Source organism: Tamandua tetradactyla, chromosome 2, assembly GCF_023851605.1.
Source record: "Tamandua tetradactyla isolate mTamTet1 chromosome 2, mTamTet1.pri, whole genome shotgun sequence".
Taxonomy (NCBI): Eukaryota; Metazoa; Chordata; class Mammalia; order Pilosa; family Myrmecophagidae; genus Tamandua; species Tamandua tetradactyla.
In genome coordinates this window covers 57,363,645-57,380,774 of record NC_135328.1, presented here as the reverse complement: position 1 = coordinate 57,380,774, position 17,130 = coordinate 57,363,645, and the positions used below count along the sequence as shown (strand labels likewise).

Sequence of the window (17,130 nt, the reverse complement as noted above, 5' to 3'; positions counted from 1 at the left end):
ATAAGTCCTGCACTATCAAGGTTCTAGCTACCTTTAAGATTGCATTTATCTTCTTGTACTAAAATTTCAGGGTCACTTGTTCATTTCATACCCTTTGTGGTATTGGTCTGTCGACATATGAGTCTGTAAGTGTTGTTTCCATCAGTTTTCCTCATTGCTGCTATGTATCTCTTACCTTGCCTACACAGAACATGGCCCAGAAATCCATCTTAGGACTCTTACTCATGTAAACATTCTAGAGGCGGGCCTCAAGGACTATCTAGATCAAGGGAATGTAGGTTGCCAGGTTGTGAAATACTGTGTCATAATTTTGTGCAGGAAGATCACATCCTGCTGGCGTAGATCATACAAGATACTTGTCATTAGGTATCACAATTTGGCTCAATACAGTCTAGGCCAAGGGCTTCACCATGTACTCATACCAATCTCCGGTTACTCTTTTCACTTCTGGAGAAACAGGATACCATCTAGAAGATGAGGAGAGCAAAGAGAAGCCAATGATAAATCACAGGGGTCAGAGCTTTGGTAAGGCCTAGAGGAAATAACTCCCACATTGTACATATGGGAATATTGAAGCTCAGAGAGGGCAATGCCTTGGCCAAATAGGAGTATGTTTTGTTTTACACACACACACACACACACACACACACACACACACACACCTGGTTTATTTCTGTAAGAATTTGAGTTTCAGCAGTTCTCACAACCTGTTAACTAGCAGTTCTTGGATTGGAATTTAGGTCTTCTCAATCACAGTTGGTTCTTTTTGCTTTCATTATATCACAACCATTTTTCCACCATATTGAGTCTTTAGCGATTCCCAGACGCATAAGAGCATTATCTGGCTAGGATCCCTAGATTTTATGAAAAGAGATCTTTAATGGATGTTGTCCTACCCTGTGGGTTTTAATTGGATCCACAATGACTATCAGAGTTTATATTTTTGCTTTTGTTTTTAAGAAAGGAGAAGACATGCGTGGCTTTTATGAAAGTACAATTCTACAATGTGTCATGTCCAATGTTTTTCAGGGAGTCCCCAAGTCATCCTTCTTGACCGAGGAGAAGAGGGCCCGGCTGAAGACCAACCCCGTGAAGGTGCACTTTGCTGAGGAAGTGCTTGTCAGTGGACATAACCAGGTCTGTCACTAATGAGGGGACAACTTTTATGAGAAATTTTCACGTCCACACAGTCCATCCATAGTATACAATGAATGGCTCACGATATCATCAGGTAGTTGTGTATTTATCACCATGATCATTTTTAGACCATGAAAGAAGTTACTCTTAATGAAGCAGGAGCTGCCCCCTGGTGCATAGCCCCCTGAGACTCTGGAGCCCTGCAGCATGGGAGAAGATACAGGTGGACTGCAAAGATATTTGCTGGAGGCTTTGTGTACCCTCTTGATAAGATGCCTGCAGAAAATGAAGAGGGAGAACCAGTGAGGGTTTCTGGGTTATGAGTGGTGGCTAAAGAGAGAAGCAATGGGTGTAGGTCTCTGTTACTCTGTGACTCCATTTTCCTGGACAGGTTCCAGTTGGTAATTTATCATCATGAATCTTCAAGGTTAGCATTCAGGTGGCGATTTCTCCCTGATGGTGGTGTATTGATAGTAGTAAAGATGGTGGTTGTGGGGATTGCTTTTTTTTTTTTAAGAGTCCATCATCTATTGATCTTCTATGATGTGTAACTAAAATTTTTGTGTACATATTCTTACTTATCACAATAGCCCTGTAAGGGAGAGATTTTAACAAATGAAGCTGCAGAGGCTGAGAGAGGTTAGGTCACATAGCAAGGGAAGTATAGGAGCTTAGGTTTGTGTGATTGCAGTTCTTTTGTTTCCTACTGTAACATGCCTTACTGGTCATTTTTTGATAAGAAGAGACCCAGGGCTGGAAGTTCAGAAGACAAATTATAAAGGTAAAAAGTCGTCTAGATGTTTTTAGTATGGATTGTGGGCTAAAAAGCTCATTTATTAATAATTTACACCTTACCCCCTTGTTGTCTCCAGCTAGTGCCACTCTGAATTGAGCCATCAATATAAGATTTTGAAACTCTCAAGTCAAGCTTGTTCTTATTTGGTCTTCTCAGTATAGAAGCCAACGCATGGGAAGGTCATGGCCATTTTGACAAAGGATCCGGCTGATTAAGTTCACATCTGTCTGTACCTGTCCTGTGACTTAACAGACCATCCCTTCAGTTAGTTCTGAGACTGAAAGGCTGATTTGTCTGGGAAGGAGCCAGTGGGAGGCCTAAGCACTCATCAGAAAAGACCTGAGACCCTGTCATTCAGACATGGGTGTCTCCATGTTTACATGTTTGTGAAAATAGATTGAATCTCTTTAGCAAAATAAATTTATGTTCAATATGTATTTTCAGAAGTGGAATAAAGTCATAGGTGCTAGAACAGCTAAAAAGAAGGGTTTCAGAGTCTTTTGGTGGGATGAGAGAGTTTAGAGAAACAGTGTTCAGAGAAGCGTCTCTAAGGAGACTTGGAAGTCAGGGCACCAAAGGGAATTTATGGCTCTCTCTGCAGGCTGAGTGTGCTCTCCGCCTCATGGGGCACAGAAAGTTCATCAAACCTTCTACTTCGCAGAGACAGCAAAGCCAGTGAGAGTTCGTCATTGTGTCCTACCTATTCCTTTTTTCAAGTATTTAAAAGATGATACAGGGTGGGCCATGGTGGCTCAGCAGGCAGGAATGCTTGCCTGCCATGCCAGAGGACCCGGGTTTGATTCCCAGTGCCTGCCCATGTAAAAAAAAAAGATGATACAGTTGATTGTTAAACTTTTCTTCTTGAAGCGTAATAAGACCACCTTGGGGATACACAGTCACCTTAGAAGATTCTGAAATAATAAACCAACAATTGAAATGTGTTAGTAACGTGCTAATAGTTAAAGAAATGCAAAGGAAAATATTAAGAAGTGACGTTAGATGAGCACTCATCAAATGGGCATAGATAAAGGGAAAGACATGTATGCCCTGATGCTACTTCTGCATTAACTGGTGGCTCTGTGAATTGGTTTAATGTTTTTAAATGGATGGAAAAAAAATATCACTAAGGCCATATAAAGTGGCTTGGGGAGCACATTTCTATTCATTTAGTCTATCAAATAATTTAAATGCAAAATTTCATATTTTAAAAGATATTTTAGTGTCAATATTTAAAATAGAAAAAAAGGGGAAAAAAACTAAATATCTGGAGGAATGGTGAATTCAATTCTTTTGTCTCAGCTTGTTAGAATATTGCAAAGCCATTAAAATTCTAAGCAATAAGCCCACATGAAAAAGTGTTTGTGAAATAATGTGTCAAGTCAAAAATGAATATACAGATGGAAATACTAGTAGTCAATGAGAGGGTGGGGTAAGGAGTATGGTAAATGATGAGTTTTTGTCTTTTTGTTTCTTTTTCTGGAGTGATACAAATGTTCTAAAAAATGATCATGATGATGAAGATACAAGCATGTGATGATATTGTGAGCTGTTGATTGCACCAAGTATGGAATGTTTGTATGTTAAGAATGTTTGTGTTTGTATGTTGTTTTGTTGATAAAAATATTAAAAAAAACTATTAAAGATATCTTGATACCAAAAAAAAAAGAACATACAATACGAACTCTATTATTAAAGCTCTCTAAAACCTATTTATAGGTATATACCAAAATTAGGAGACGCCTTAGCAGAAAAGAAATGGGGGTGGTGTGACATTGTTATGAATGTATTTTTTTTTATAAATCTTTTAAAAGACTATAAATTACTTATGGAAAATGTTTCCCACTTGGGACATCTGAACACAAAGGTTTCTAAATACCTGATGTCAAAGAAGTAAAATGATAGCTATTTGAAATTCCCCATCCCTGATTGAGTAAAATAGCACTGGGATATGAACATATTCCTTTTCCCTCAAAAAAAACAACAACTGTAGTTTAAGAGAAATTATAGTGAATGGATAGTGATGAATGTGAGTCTTGCTTAGAAGATTCAAGAGCTCTTCCAGTTAGGAGATACAAGATTCGCATCTGTAAAGGGCTGCCAGTTCTTTTGAACAAGGATTATAAGCTTCCTTACTCATGAGGGCTTTATTCCCAGAGTCTTTGTAGAGACAGTGCCAGGGGCAGGTCTCACTACAATCTTGGGGACTCTAGAACCTTTCACTGGTTCTGGAAGACACTAGATCCAATGGTCCTCTTTATCTGCAGCTAAACACCTAGAGCTCACCTTTTATGAAATCAGACCCTCAGGAGGTTTCCCAAACCCAAAGGGAATTGTCCCACTGCCTTGCTCCACCCCAGGAGCTTTGGCTGGCATGGGTCACCGAGCATGGACCACTCTTGTACCTCCTTCCCAAAGAGCCCTCCAAGAGTGGCCAAGTAAGTCCCTTAGGAGACCTTGCAAATCCAGGGGTGAAGGTTGGAGTGAGAGGAGGCAGGGAGCATCCTTCTGCCCTTTGATAATGCTGCCCGACAGGGGATGCAGCAGTAAAATGGGATTCTAAGGGAGGTTTCTCCCCACCATTCCACCTCCCCCCCACCCCCAAGGTACAGTCTCAGCATCTTAGGCCCATTTTGGACAGCGCGCATGCTGGTTGTCTGACTTGCCAAATTGCATCCCACAGAGGTGGCAACCAGCAGTGAAATGCCAGCTGATGCCCGTGAGACACTGTACAGGTTCATGCAGTGACGTGAGAATGCTCACAGCAGGGCTTACTCTCCCCACCATCTGTCATGTCTAGCAGTTCTCATGGGTATTCCTTGACAAAGCCTGCCTGTCTGTGTGGCATAGTCCTCATCAGTAGAGAAATCCCCAAATGCTAAGAATCAACCCGTGACATGGGGAGGTAGTTAGGGAGGATCCTGTTCCCCACAGGCCGCAGAGCGAGGGATGTTGGAGGAGTTGTCATACCCAGGCATAGGAAGGGCTGGTTTCAACCCTACTCTTGTGTTTTCCAGGGTAATTCTCTGCTGTGCATGCCCAACGTGCTCAAGTTGTACTTGGAGAATGGGCAGACCAAAGCTTTCAAGTTTGAGGCAAATACAACTGTGAAGGTATTAAGAGTAAACTTGCATCTCTTTCCCAGTGAGAATTTCCTGGTCACATGAACCCTGGGTGTCTTGCCCAGCAGTTTTCCTGGTGATCTGAGCACCTGCAATAAACCAGACAACCACTGTGTTATCTCCTTTAGTTACAAAATCACCCAGCAAGATGGTATAGTTAAAACCATCTTGAAGGGGAGGAAATCAGTGCTCAGAGAAGTGAAGTGACCTGCCCAAGGTCATATTACAACTAGTCTCATAAGCCTTCACCCTAGCTGCTGGGCTTCCCTGCCTGTTGTGTATGACCCAAGAAAGACAGCTAGAAATCCAAGCCAGGTGTCAGGGCAGCCCCAAGCCTCTTCTGTGTTGAAGTCAATTCAATTTATGCTAACTAAGGACTGCTAAACTGAGATGCGCTGATGAGGATCCAGAGCTAGGTAAAGTTCTCCATCCTTGGGAAGCTCCAAGTACAGTTAAGGGTAGACATTCAGGGGATTTCCAGTAGTGCACAGTAGTATGAAATAAGGGCCATGAAGGGAAGGATAAGGAGGTGCTCTGTGTACGAGGGAAAAGGGACTGTCTATTCCATTCCATCAGAGCATCAGAGAGGCTTTGCAAAGAAGCTGGGCCTTGAAGACAGGTGGGGACAGGGCAGGGCAGTTGAGGTGGACACAGCAGTCTGAGGAGGGTCCCACAACCTAAGGCACAGAGCCAAGAAAATGGGACATTACTCAGGAAACAGCAAACCATCTAACGGGGCTGGAACACAGGCTGTTTTCTTGGGAGAGGGGTGGGAAGTGGTACTGGCTGACTGTGGAGGGCCTCGAATGCCATGCTGGGGAGTTTGGATTTTAAGAAAGAGTGGCACTAATAGTTTTTAAATAAGGGAGTAAATCATGTTAAGAGTGAGGCTCCACTGAAGAAGCAGACAATAAAAAGAGTCATTCAGATGTTTAAAACCATGTTAGAGTAAACACTGAGTCCAGTTCTAGTGCTGAGGGGAGGGCAAGTTTCGGTGGGTCAGCGCAACCGTTGATAATGGGCAGTGGCCAAGATGCGCGCGTGTGTGCGCGCACACACACACGCACGCACGCACCTGGTGTTCTCTCTGGCACCTTCCTTTGGCAATTCCCGGAGCAGGCCACAAAAGCCCTGTTCCATTCTTACCTTTCCAAGCACATGACTTTGGAGAAGCTGGAGAAAGCCTCTCTGAATCAGAAGCCCCAAGCCCAGAGGACTAAGGGAGGAGGGAATGGATTTTCTTGAGTGTTTATTACATGCCAGGCACTGTCCTGGGCACTTCCTTATATATCATCTCTTCTAATGTCCTCAGTAATCTTGTGAAGTAACTACTGTTATCCCCATTTTGCAGATGAGGAAATAGGCTCAAGAGGCCAAAATCTTGCCAAGGTCAGCTGGCTCATAACTGGCGTTAAACCTATTCGGTTTCTGAATTCTGCACTGGAACTTGCCACTCTGACATGCTGCATAAAAGAGAAGTTTTGCAAATGAATTAGATGAAGTTTCTGCCTTGGTCATCTTTGATCTAAGTAGATTGAAATAGAAGGGATAACGTATGTAAAGTGTGTCCCCCTTTGGTGACCAAAAAGACTCTGAGGTTTACAGTAAAAGCACATATCCCAGTGTAATTAAACCCAAGATGATAGCTAGAGAAATGAGCAAGGACTTTGCTGATATAATAATGGTCAATCTTACTTATCTGTAGTCACCAAGGTGTTTTTAAGCAAATCTTTTAGCTCTGTTAGCAAATACTTATGTGCGATAAAAGGAAATAGCATTGTCAGTTCATCAGTGACTTTTCCCTTCCCTTACCAAGGGATGCAAAATCTTATTATTATTCCAATCTTATATTGGAAAACCCTCTTTCCCTAAATCAAGGCAAATAATGTGCCATTCAACTTAGTGAACATTTACTGACACTTTTTATGTGCATTGGACTGAGCTGTGCTGTTGTGATACAGAAATAGATGAATGACCCAAGAATCTCTGGCCCTCTGAGAGCCCAGAATCTTTGGGTGAGGTTGGGGTAAAGAGTTAAGACCTGGGAAATTCATTATGAAATAAGGCACAGGGTGGTCTAGGCCATGAAAGTAGGAAGGAAATGGTGTGATTCCGGCTCAGGAGAGAGAGGGCTTCCAGCTAGGTGGCAAGGAAAGATGTCATGGGGGGCGGGGGACATGGCCTATGAGGAGGCTTTTGACAGGAATGGGCCAAGCGTGGTTATCTGAAGATGGAATCCCAGCCGTGGAGAATGGCCCAAAGAAAGTTCCAGAGGTGGGAAAATTTGACAAGTGTATGGGACTTGTGAGCATGGTATACTGGAAGAAGCAGCAAAAGATAAGGCAGGAAAAGTTGTTTGGTACCTGATACTTGAGAGCCTTGAATATTAACCTGAAGAGTTTTGACTTTATCCAGTGGGCCATGAGTAGCCAGTGAATGTTCTTGAGCAGAGGAGAGCATGAGCAAAACAAAGCTTAGGCAAATTCTTTTGGATGAGTGATCAGCCAATTTTTTCTGTAAAATATCTACAGATAGTAGATATTGTTAGGCTTTGCAGGCCATATGACCTCTGTCATAGATACTCAACACTGCCTTGTAGTGAATGGGTATGGATGTGTTCCAGTGAAATTGTATTTACAGAAACAGGTGGCAGGCTAGATTGGGTGGCCTTCTTCTCTAGATGCAGGGAGGAATACAGATGGGGTGGCAAGGAGATCCAAAGAGCACCACTCTACAAACCCAAAAGTGTGCACACTCAAGCCAAGGCAGAGATAGGAGACTGGAGCGGAGGGGACAGGATCAAGAGGCCCACCTTGACCAGCACAATGCTTGGCACTTGGGAACCATTGAGGTAATGTTGCTGAGTTGTTTCAGGACTTAGTCACTGGTTGGTTATGGAGCATGATGGGCATAACTAAAAGAGGATTCAGAATCGGGAGTAGTAAGGAGCAGATAGCATCTATTAGTTTGAGTCTCGCTATATTTGAGATTCTGGAAGGACATCTATGCTGAGTCTATAATGAGGATTCACACATTCACTGAGAGTTTATTGAGCATCTACTAAGTGCCAAGCAGAAGAAAATCAAGGTTCATATTCTCAGGGAGTTTACCATCTAGTGGGATGAAAGTCAATACACAAGAAAACAAATATTAGCAAGTAGCATGTGTTGAATGCTTGAATCTGCCAGGTACCATTGTGAGTGACTTGTTTGGGAAAATTCACTAAATGTTCACAACAACTCCATACCATAGGTATTAAGTGTATTGCCATTTTATAGATGCAGACACTGAGGCATAGAGACAGTAAGCAATTTATCCAGGGATACACAGCTAGTAAGTGGTAGTCTAGATTTAGAAAATCCATTCTCTTAACTTTACTATTCTGTCGTACTAAAGAAATAGCTATTATTGAAGAAAATAATAGTGAATAATATGATGAAGGAAATAAGCAGGACCCTGGGATAGAGAATAACAAGGACGAGCACTTTTAGATTCAGTGGCCAGAGAAAGCCTCTGTGAAGAAGCAGCATGTGAGCTCCACTTGCAGAAAGAGAAAGCAGCAACCTATGAAGAGTAATGGGAACAGTGTGCCAGGCAGGAGGATCAGCATGTGTGAGTGCCACGAGGCAGCGAAGAACTTGTGATGACAGGGGGCCACCATAGTGAGGGGAAAGTAGCATGGGGATTATAATGCCTCTGCACAACCCACACATTAATTATCTCATTCCTCCGTGTCAGCCACTTGAGAAGTAGGTAGAATTAACCTCCATTTCTCAGAGAAAGCAACTGAGGTTCAGCAATGTCAGGTCATTTCCACACACTCACATAACAGATAGATGGTGGGATTCTATCTAATAACCAATTGAAGTTGCAGATAGGGAACTCCAGAACCCAGAGACCTTGAAGAGGGAGGCGGAAGCCCCTTTGGATGGCCTCAACTTTCCAAGTAAAGCAAAAGAGGCAGCCATATGGGTGCCACTGGGGAACTGAGGAGAGGGGAGCCGTATGGGTAGGGCTGTGAGGGATAACAGGAAGTCCCACACAAGGTCTGACGAGTAGGAGCTGAATTGACAGTGGACCCGGTCAACAGAGGCTCTTCTCTCCCCAGCTGCACTGAGCAACAGAGAGAAGGTCAGGGAAGCCTTCCTTGCTTGGTGCCTTACCCCCAGGGCCGCCTGCTCCTCAGGGGTGTGTGGGTGACCCCCGTGCCTCTCTGCCTGGTAGGACATTATCCTCACAGTAAAGGAGAAGCTGTCGATCCGAAGCATTGAGTACTTCGCGCTGGTCCTGGAAGAGCAGTACAGTGTCTCACGGCTGCGCCTGCTGCACGAGGAGGAACTTATCCAGCAGGTAAGGGGGTCGGCCTGACGCTGGGGGGCACGGACTAGGCAAAGCTGCATGCCATAACCAGAATCTCCAGGGACGGGGTCCGGCACAGCTGCAAAGGTTTGTGGTACTTTCTTGTCCCCAGAAGGTACGAGGCACACTCAGTCTGGCGTGCTGATACAATCTAAGTGTCAGGCCTGATTTGCATCTGCTTCTGTGAGATTGGCAGAGCATGGCTTTAAGGCCCCCATATGAAAGATGAGAAGACAGAGGCTTAGAGAGCTAAGTTGACTCACTCAAGATAGCACAGATGGTACAGCCTTAACGTTTTGCTTCCAGGTCTGATGGTCTTCCTTTGTGCCCAATACCTTTGTGTTGTGACGGGAGCATCTGCTTCTGGGAGTAAAGCCCTTTTTTGTGAGAATTACCCATCCGAGCTGCTCCCGGATAGCAGCACGGAGCCGACACAGCCAGTCATCTGCACCATGAGTCATTCAGCCATTTCGTTATTTGTTGGACTCACTTTTCAAAGTCAGACACGGTCCGTTCAGCAGATCCTTGTTGTGTGGCTTCTGTTATTGCAAGGATGAGGAGGATTTCAACAGGTGGGAAAAGGGGGTTGTTTTAAAAGAAGGGAGCAGTACGAGCAAGGCACGACCTTATGGAAACCATTCTGCCATCTCCCATTGCAGATGCAGTCTTACCCTCGTCATTTCCCTCTGGTAAAATTGCCTGCTAACTTTTAAAAATAATCACTTCTTGGGTTGCTAGACTAGATAAGTCCTGAAACCCAGAGGGGCCAGCCTCTCCAAGAACATCAACTAGTTCCATCCCCCTACCCCATATTATTGACAGTCCTTTCCAACATGAAAAAGTTAGAATGGACAGATCTCAAATACCCCTAAAAATTGTCGGAAGGATCAAAGGAGAAGGAGGAGTTATAATAGAGAAGATAGGACTTAACAAATGGGTATGACTGCTGAATCACTATATCGATATTTCTTTTAGTCTCCAGAGTCTTGGAGCAGCTAGAAGGAAAAACCTAAAATTGTGGAACTGCAACCCATACTAAACTCTGAAATCTGTTCTATAACTATTTGTTACAATGTACTTTGAAATTTGTTGGGGTTTTTTTGTATGTGTGTTATATTTCAGAATAAAAAATTTTAAAAAACAAAATAAGCAAAAGAGTAATCACTTCTGTTTGAACTGAAAAAGAAAATCCAATTAAATTTCTAGGATCGATTAAGTAGAAAAAATTAAAATGCAGAATGGTACATATACAATGCAATTATTTGTGGAAAGAAAAATATATACATATATAAAAGTGCTAATAGAGATAGCCTGTCTCTGGAAAGGTACAACAGGGGTTTACTCTGGAAAGGGAAGCTGGCAGATGGAGGGAAATTTTTTTTTTTTTAGCATGGGCAGGCTCCAGGAGCCAAACCCGGGTCTCCAGCATGGCAGGTGAGAACTCTGCCACTGAGCCAGCGTCGCACCATCTGGGGTAGAGGAAAATTTTGCTCTTTTCAATCTTTTACATTTTATACCCATGGGAAAGAAAATCAAATCAAAAGCAAAAGTCTCGAGCTGCCTCTGAACCTTGGCTTCCCTCAAACCTCGGGAAGCATGAACATTGCTATCTCCTGGGACTCGCTTTCAGTTTCCTTTTAATTCGTTTGCAAGCTGTTTTGTGGCGTACCTGCAAAGGACACAGATGGATGGATTGATAGCCTCTCCCTTACTCTTTGCAGGTGGTGGAAAGGGAAGAGTCACAAGACTACCGCTGCCTCTTCCGAGTGTGTTTTGTTCCCAAGGACCCCTTGGACCTCCTGAAAGAAGACCCTGTGGCCTTCGAATACCTGTATCTGCAGGTGATTGGGTCTGTGCTTCCTAAAGCAATAGCGGATGTTCTCAAAGATGGCCAGTTGGGTTACTTTAAACATAAGCCCAAGGCGGTTAGGCAACTCCCTGGTAGGAAATGCCTTTATCTGAAGAAGAATGATCCTGTTTATCCCTCAGAATTAATGTTTCCATCACTGAATTGCACTGTTGGAAGATGTGCAGTATAATAATGATACTTAGGCTTGGTCCTCAATATAGATAGTACATTTTGTAATACCTTTTTAGGAACTTTAGAATTATATTTTTATCACTAAAATGGGCTTGAGGTGCTTTAAAGCCTCCGTTTAGAGATGATGAAACAGTTTGGGGATGGTCATGTGACTTACCTCGTTACCCACTTAATGGCAGAGCCAAAACTTTGGTTCATGGACCCATAGCCTGGTGCTTCCCATACTCTGCTACCTTAGGTGAGATTTACTATGTTGTTTTTCTTCTGATCAAAGAGAATTATCTGGGAGGCATTGCCATTATGCAGATGAGAAAACTCAGTCAAGGTGGATTGTCTTGCCTAAAGTCTTACAGAAATGGTGGCAGCAAATAACAGTAAAGACAACAGCAACAATTCTTTATAATAATGTTTGTCTTATACCTACTTTCATATGCATCATCTAATTTAAGCCTCACAGCAATCACGTTAGGTAGATTTTACCATCCTCATTAAATAAGGGAAAACATCAATGCTCAGAGAGTCTTAGTAACCTAATTGAGGTCACACAGCAAGGGCTGGCAGAACCAGGCCTCAAAGCTGAGTTCTGGGGTCCTGCTGCCTGTCAGTGGAAGAACTGGGAACACAAAAGGTCTGTTCCTGTTTCCCAATTATGCTGACATAACCTCTTCTAGAGCTGCAGTGACGTGCTCCAGGAGCGTTTTGCTGTGGAGATGAAATGCAACTCTGCACTAAGACTCGCAGCCCTCCACATCCAAGAGCGGATCTACGCTTGTGCGCAGCCACAGAAGATCTCTCTGAAGTACATTGAGTGAGTGGCAGGGAACTTCTGTGTCCATCAACAGTAGCTACATTGCAATTACAAACTTCGCTGGCTCTTGGCCAGAATAGCCAGATTCCATGGATAGCTGTTATTTACCCACCCACCCATCTGTCTATGTCTTTCCATCCATTTCCCTCTCTAACCTCTCCCCCAGCAGGGCTGGCTCCCCCAGATACCAGAACCTGGCTACCCGCTCTGGGACAGAAGCCAGCTGCAGACGGAATGACACAGGACCCCCCTTATAAATTCCCACTTCAGAAGATGTCTGGGGAAATTGTTTGACAACTTCTGTGTTAGTTCTTCTAAGGGCCTGAATGCCTTGAAGATTCATTTTTCCTGGGGGTGTGAACTAATTCCCTTTGCACTACCCCTGAGGGGCCAGTTTCAGATCCTAGGAATCCAACACCTCCTGATTCTCAGTTTAGGATTTCACTTTGCTGTAGGCAGTATCACCCATATTGGCTTGTCCCCTCCCCTAATCTTTGCTGTGTCCTCACTGGGCATCAAAATCACCTGGGGTATCACATTTTAAAAATAAAGCCAATCCTTGGCCAGTCCCTTCTGTACTGGGTCGAATCTCTAGGGAGTGGGACCTGAGAATCTGCATTTTTAGCAAGTTTATAGGGGACTCTAGGGCTCCTAGGCTGGCACCACCCTGAAGCCTGACCTTGGGGATCCCCTGGTGCCATCTGTCATCCCCATTACTTATCATAATCCTGTAGCTGGAAAAAAAAAAGCTCAGAACTCCTGCCCTAATAAAGTATCACATCACACTGAGAGTAACAAGCTCTGAGAATGGTCAGTGAGTTTCATTCCTGAAGGGGTGTGGCTGATTTTTGTGGAGGATACGCATGTGTGTGAGTGAAAATATATATATTTATATATAAGTATATAAATATACATGTATTTCTTCTGCTGGAAAAAGAGGCTCTTAATTCTAGTCTTGTGGGAATACTAACTAATGAATCTAATGGAATTCTGCTCTTCATGAGAGCCAAGTACGCTGTAAAAAATGGGCCTCCTTGCCTCCAATGTCTCATGGCAGGAAAGACTGGGGAATAGAGAACTTTATATCTCCAACTTTACTCAGAAACATGAAAGGCAAAGACATCAAGAAAGCCATTAGCTTCCATATGAAGAGGAACCAGAATTTGCTGGAACCCCGACAGAAGGTAATAAAGCCACAGTCTCGGCCAACCCACCCAGCTGTGTATTGTGAAACCTTAGGAAAAGTATTTTCAACATTGCCTGGGTTTTAGGCAACTGAATAACTATAACTTCAACAATCTTTTTCCCCCTTTTTAGCAACTTATTTCTGCTGCCCAGCTACGTTTAAATTATCTACAGATCCTTGGGGAACTCAAGACGTATGGCGGGAAAATCTTTAATGCTACTTTAATGGTATGTATTAGAGAACTGTGGAATATTATAAGGGATCTTAGAGGCCCCCTGAAAAATCATTGTACCTTTTAGCCTAAAATTCCTGAGGACTCTATCATGTATTGGAATTTGTTTAGGAAATTAAATATTAAGACACTGGCAAGTGTCTTACACTTTCTTAGTACTATCTATTCATGATAGAGCTGAATAGAGCTATCTATTCTTCACCCTTGAAGAATCTAAGGATGAAACAAGGTACCCAGCCAGGCAAAGCAGAAGGCGCTCAGAGCCATGAGAGAGGTCCAGGGCTATTGTTGTGGGGTTTAAAGACAGAGAGGGACAACTGCTAGCCTCAGGCTGAGTGGAGGAAGGAGAATGGATTAAAGAAAAATAGAAAAGTTAGTTGATTGGGCCAGACTTCAGTAGATAAGAAAGGCATTCTGGGTGGAGAGTATTCCGAGTCTGTGAGCATTTTACCCTGGAGCATTGGATACATGAAGATGAGGAGGAACTTTTAGAAATCATTAAGGAAACTCTAGAATGTTCTCCTGAATGTCAGGCTGGGGCCTTAGATGATGGGAAAGACTGAGGAGTGGTCCTCCGAAGGGAGAGGAGAGAGAGAAGAGCCCACTGCTCTGTTTCTTGTCCTTCTTCCAGCTTACTTTTGGGAACCTAGGCTTAGAGCCATGTGCTCAGCTGACTGGGGGTTGGAGGTTGAGGTGTGAGGTTTAGGGAACGCTTCCCCAACACTCAGTCAATCTCAGATCTCTCCAGCACCACGCCAGACAATTTACCCACTAAAGATTCTTTGACATTAACAAAGCTCCTTTCAGAGGGTTTGATATGCTTCTCCGTCATTTACAATGGTGGGTCCGTTTAATTAGAATACTGGCCTACCATTATTTAGATGGAGGAAGGGAATCATTGTTTTGAGACAAAGGAAAAGTATCAGGTTGTCAGGGGAAGGGAAATAATAGATGGAGTCTTTGTACAAGTAGAGAACACAGAAGGTGGAAAAGAGACCAAATCACAGAAAGAAAAGTTTGAAGATACAAAGAGAACTTCCCAGTTTTACCAAGGGCTAATCCTGCTCTCTCCCAGCTATCAATTTCCTGGTAAGGAAGGATCTGGTTGTGGGAGAAGAGGAAATCAACCATACTGAACTGGCTCAGGGCGCTTCCTGGGCCCTGGAGGTGACAAATACAGATAAGTACGGACTCTTGTCAGGAAATTTAGTATAGTATATGAATTTCATACGAAGACCATAGTGCTTGGTGCTGTCAGAGAAGTACAGAGGGAGTGGTGTGAAAGAACACAGAGGTGAAGAACTGTTCCGGTTTGAGGAAGAAGCGGTCAGGCAGACAGTTTCTGTCAACAGTAGGTTTGGATGTGAGCTTTTAAAGGAGGGTCAGGATTTCAATGAGTAGTGGTGGCAGGGGAGGGATCCCAAGAGAAAGGCACATGGCCTGAATATAGGCACGTAGGTGTGAAAGTGTAGCTGTGTTTATGTTACCAATAATAGTTCTATGATAGGCTCCCTGTTTTGAAGGGTCTTGAGGGAAATAAATTCATACTTGATTTAGCTGCAGAAGGGGCTCGAGTTAAACTATTTCCTAACTTGGCTGTCTAGGGGAATGATGAGGAGGACCTGAAGTAGGAATCTAGGAGCTTAGTGAGAGAGGTATCATGTATTCTCACTAGTTTATGAATGGACCCTAATCCCCCTCCCATCTTTCTACAGTTACAGGATAGAGAATCCTACATTACCATTCTGGTTGGAGCCAAGTGTGGGATTAGCCAAATTGTCAATAGCAAACTCAACATCATGTCCACATTGGCAGAGTTTGCAAACATCAGCCGTGTAGAGCTGACAGAAGAGTCTGAGAAAGTGAGCATGGTCAAAGTATATCTGCAGGATGTCAAGGTAACACAAGGAGTAGAGATTCTGAATCCAGTTTCTGCAATTTGGGGCTAAGGTATTCTGGGGTAGTTTGCATGATTTTTGAACGAGAAGGTCTAATATCCAACATTTAGTTGAGAGGATGGATTGTGCATCCTGTCCCACCAAAGGGAAAGTTTCTTGAACAGGGTGCATTTTATTGGGAAGGGCCTGTAAGGATTCTTTGTTTAAAGTTAGCTGTACCGTGCGCTTTCCTCCTGGAGAAGTTCCTGTTGAGTTCAGAAATTTAGATGGGTGCACCAGATGACTGTATCACATGCAAGAGACCAAAATGGCTACCCAAGAGTTTATTCTGAGTATCAGAAATTTAAATGGGTGAATGATGCAGGGTACCCCCCTGAGTCTCTCTGAAGGGTTCCACATTTATCTTGATCACCTTTGATTTAATCCCAACATGCTAAAAAAGAGTGCTATATTCTTATCATCTTCTCCCTTATCCTCCACTTGCTCTTGTTTGTTTTCCCTTTCTAGGCCAGGTCTTGTGAAGGGGTCCACTGTCTGAATGAGCAGGATGGAATGGGTGGTCAGGATGGGGGCTGAGGGTAGAGGATGGAAGAGAGGCAGGAGACATTGCAGAGGGTAGGTGTGAGGAGCCCCCTGTGTGTGCGTGTGCATGTGTGTGCGTGTGCATGTGTGTGCGTGTGCGTGTGTGTGCGTGTGTATGTGCGTGCATGTGCATGTGTGTGTGTGTGTGTGTAGGTGTGTGCGTGTGTAGGTGTGTGCATGCACGCATGCCCATTTCAAGCCTTATAGATAAGAATGTGAGGGAACAAGAGGCCTTCTGGGGACCATACCTCGGTTTGTTTAGAATCTATCAGTAGCCCCACATTGCTTGTCACTCTTCAGACTGCACCTCGGATCTTTATAAACATGTGGCTCTTTTGCCTTCAAAGGTTCTGACTTTGCTGCTGGAATCCAACAGTGCTAAAGACCTAGCCTGCTTAATTGCTGGTTATTACAGGCTGTTTGTCGACCCAGTTGCCTCTATTTTCCTTTGGCCTGGAAACAAACAGCATGTGCACCGGGTATCTACTGAAGAAGGTGAGGCACTGAGTCTTGCCCCAGTAAAGATAGACCCATTACACAGGCCTTGTAGGTAAGGGCAGTCTAAAGGAAAGTATAAATTGAGTTGAGCTGAGACTTCAAATTGCATTCACCTTCAGTAGGTGAGAACTATTTTTCCATTTATTCCTTAGTAAACAGTTGATCTTTCCTAAATCATTTAAAAACAGCTTTTTTTTTTTGTACCTGAAAGTGTCTTAAGACTGAGAAATGCTGCTGGTCACTGACTGCCTGTAATATTTCCTAAAACCACCTCTACAATCCATTGTGCTTTAGCATTATTTCCCAACAAAGATGTCACTTAATTGTTCTGAAAGTACAGATGACCTGCTTCTTGTCCCATACCTCTATGTGCTTTTGCATTCTCTCAAACTATAACAGAAATTCTCAACTGTACATATTTAGAAGAAGGAGGTACCTAGAGGGAGAAGGGACTCAGAACCATATCATGTAAGG

The 17,130-nt window shown here is 43.5% G+C and overlaps 1 protein-coding gene across 2 annotated transcripts in view; it reads left to right on the top strand.

Annotated features, from left to right (window-relative positions):
* FRMPD1 (FERM and PDZ domain containing 1) overlaps nt 1-17,130 on the top strand; it is a 95,779-nt gene that overhangs the window by 68,859 nt on the left and 9,790 nt on the right. For both annotated transcript variants that reach the window (XM_077147655.1, XM_077147654.1), the window contains 9 exons: nt 1,030-1,137; nt 4,948-5,043; nt 9,277-9,402; nt 11,133-11,252; nt 12,124-12,260; nt 13,318-13,444; nt 13,578-13,673; nt 15,394-15,576; nt 16,506-16,653. In XM_077147655.1, the coding sequence (XP_077003770.1) occupies nt 1,030-1,137; nt 4,948-5,043; nt 9,277-9,402; nt 11,133-11,252; nt 12,124-12,260; nt 13,318-13,444; nt 13,578-13,673; nt 15,394-15,576; nt 16,506-16,653 (1,141 nt within the window). The remainder of the gene's footprint in view (nt 1-1,029; nt 1,138-4,947; nt 5,044-9,276; nt 9,403-11,132; nt 11,253-12,123; nt 12,261-13,317; nt 13,445-13,577; nt 13,674-15,393; nt 15,577-16,505; nt 16,654-17,130) is intronic.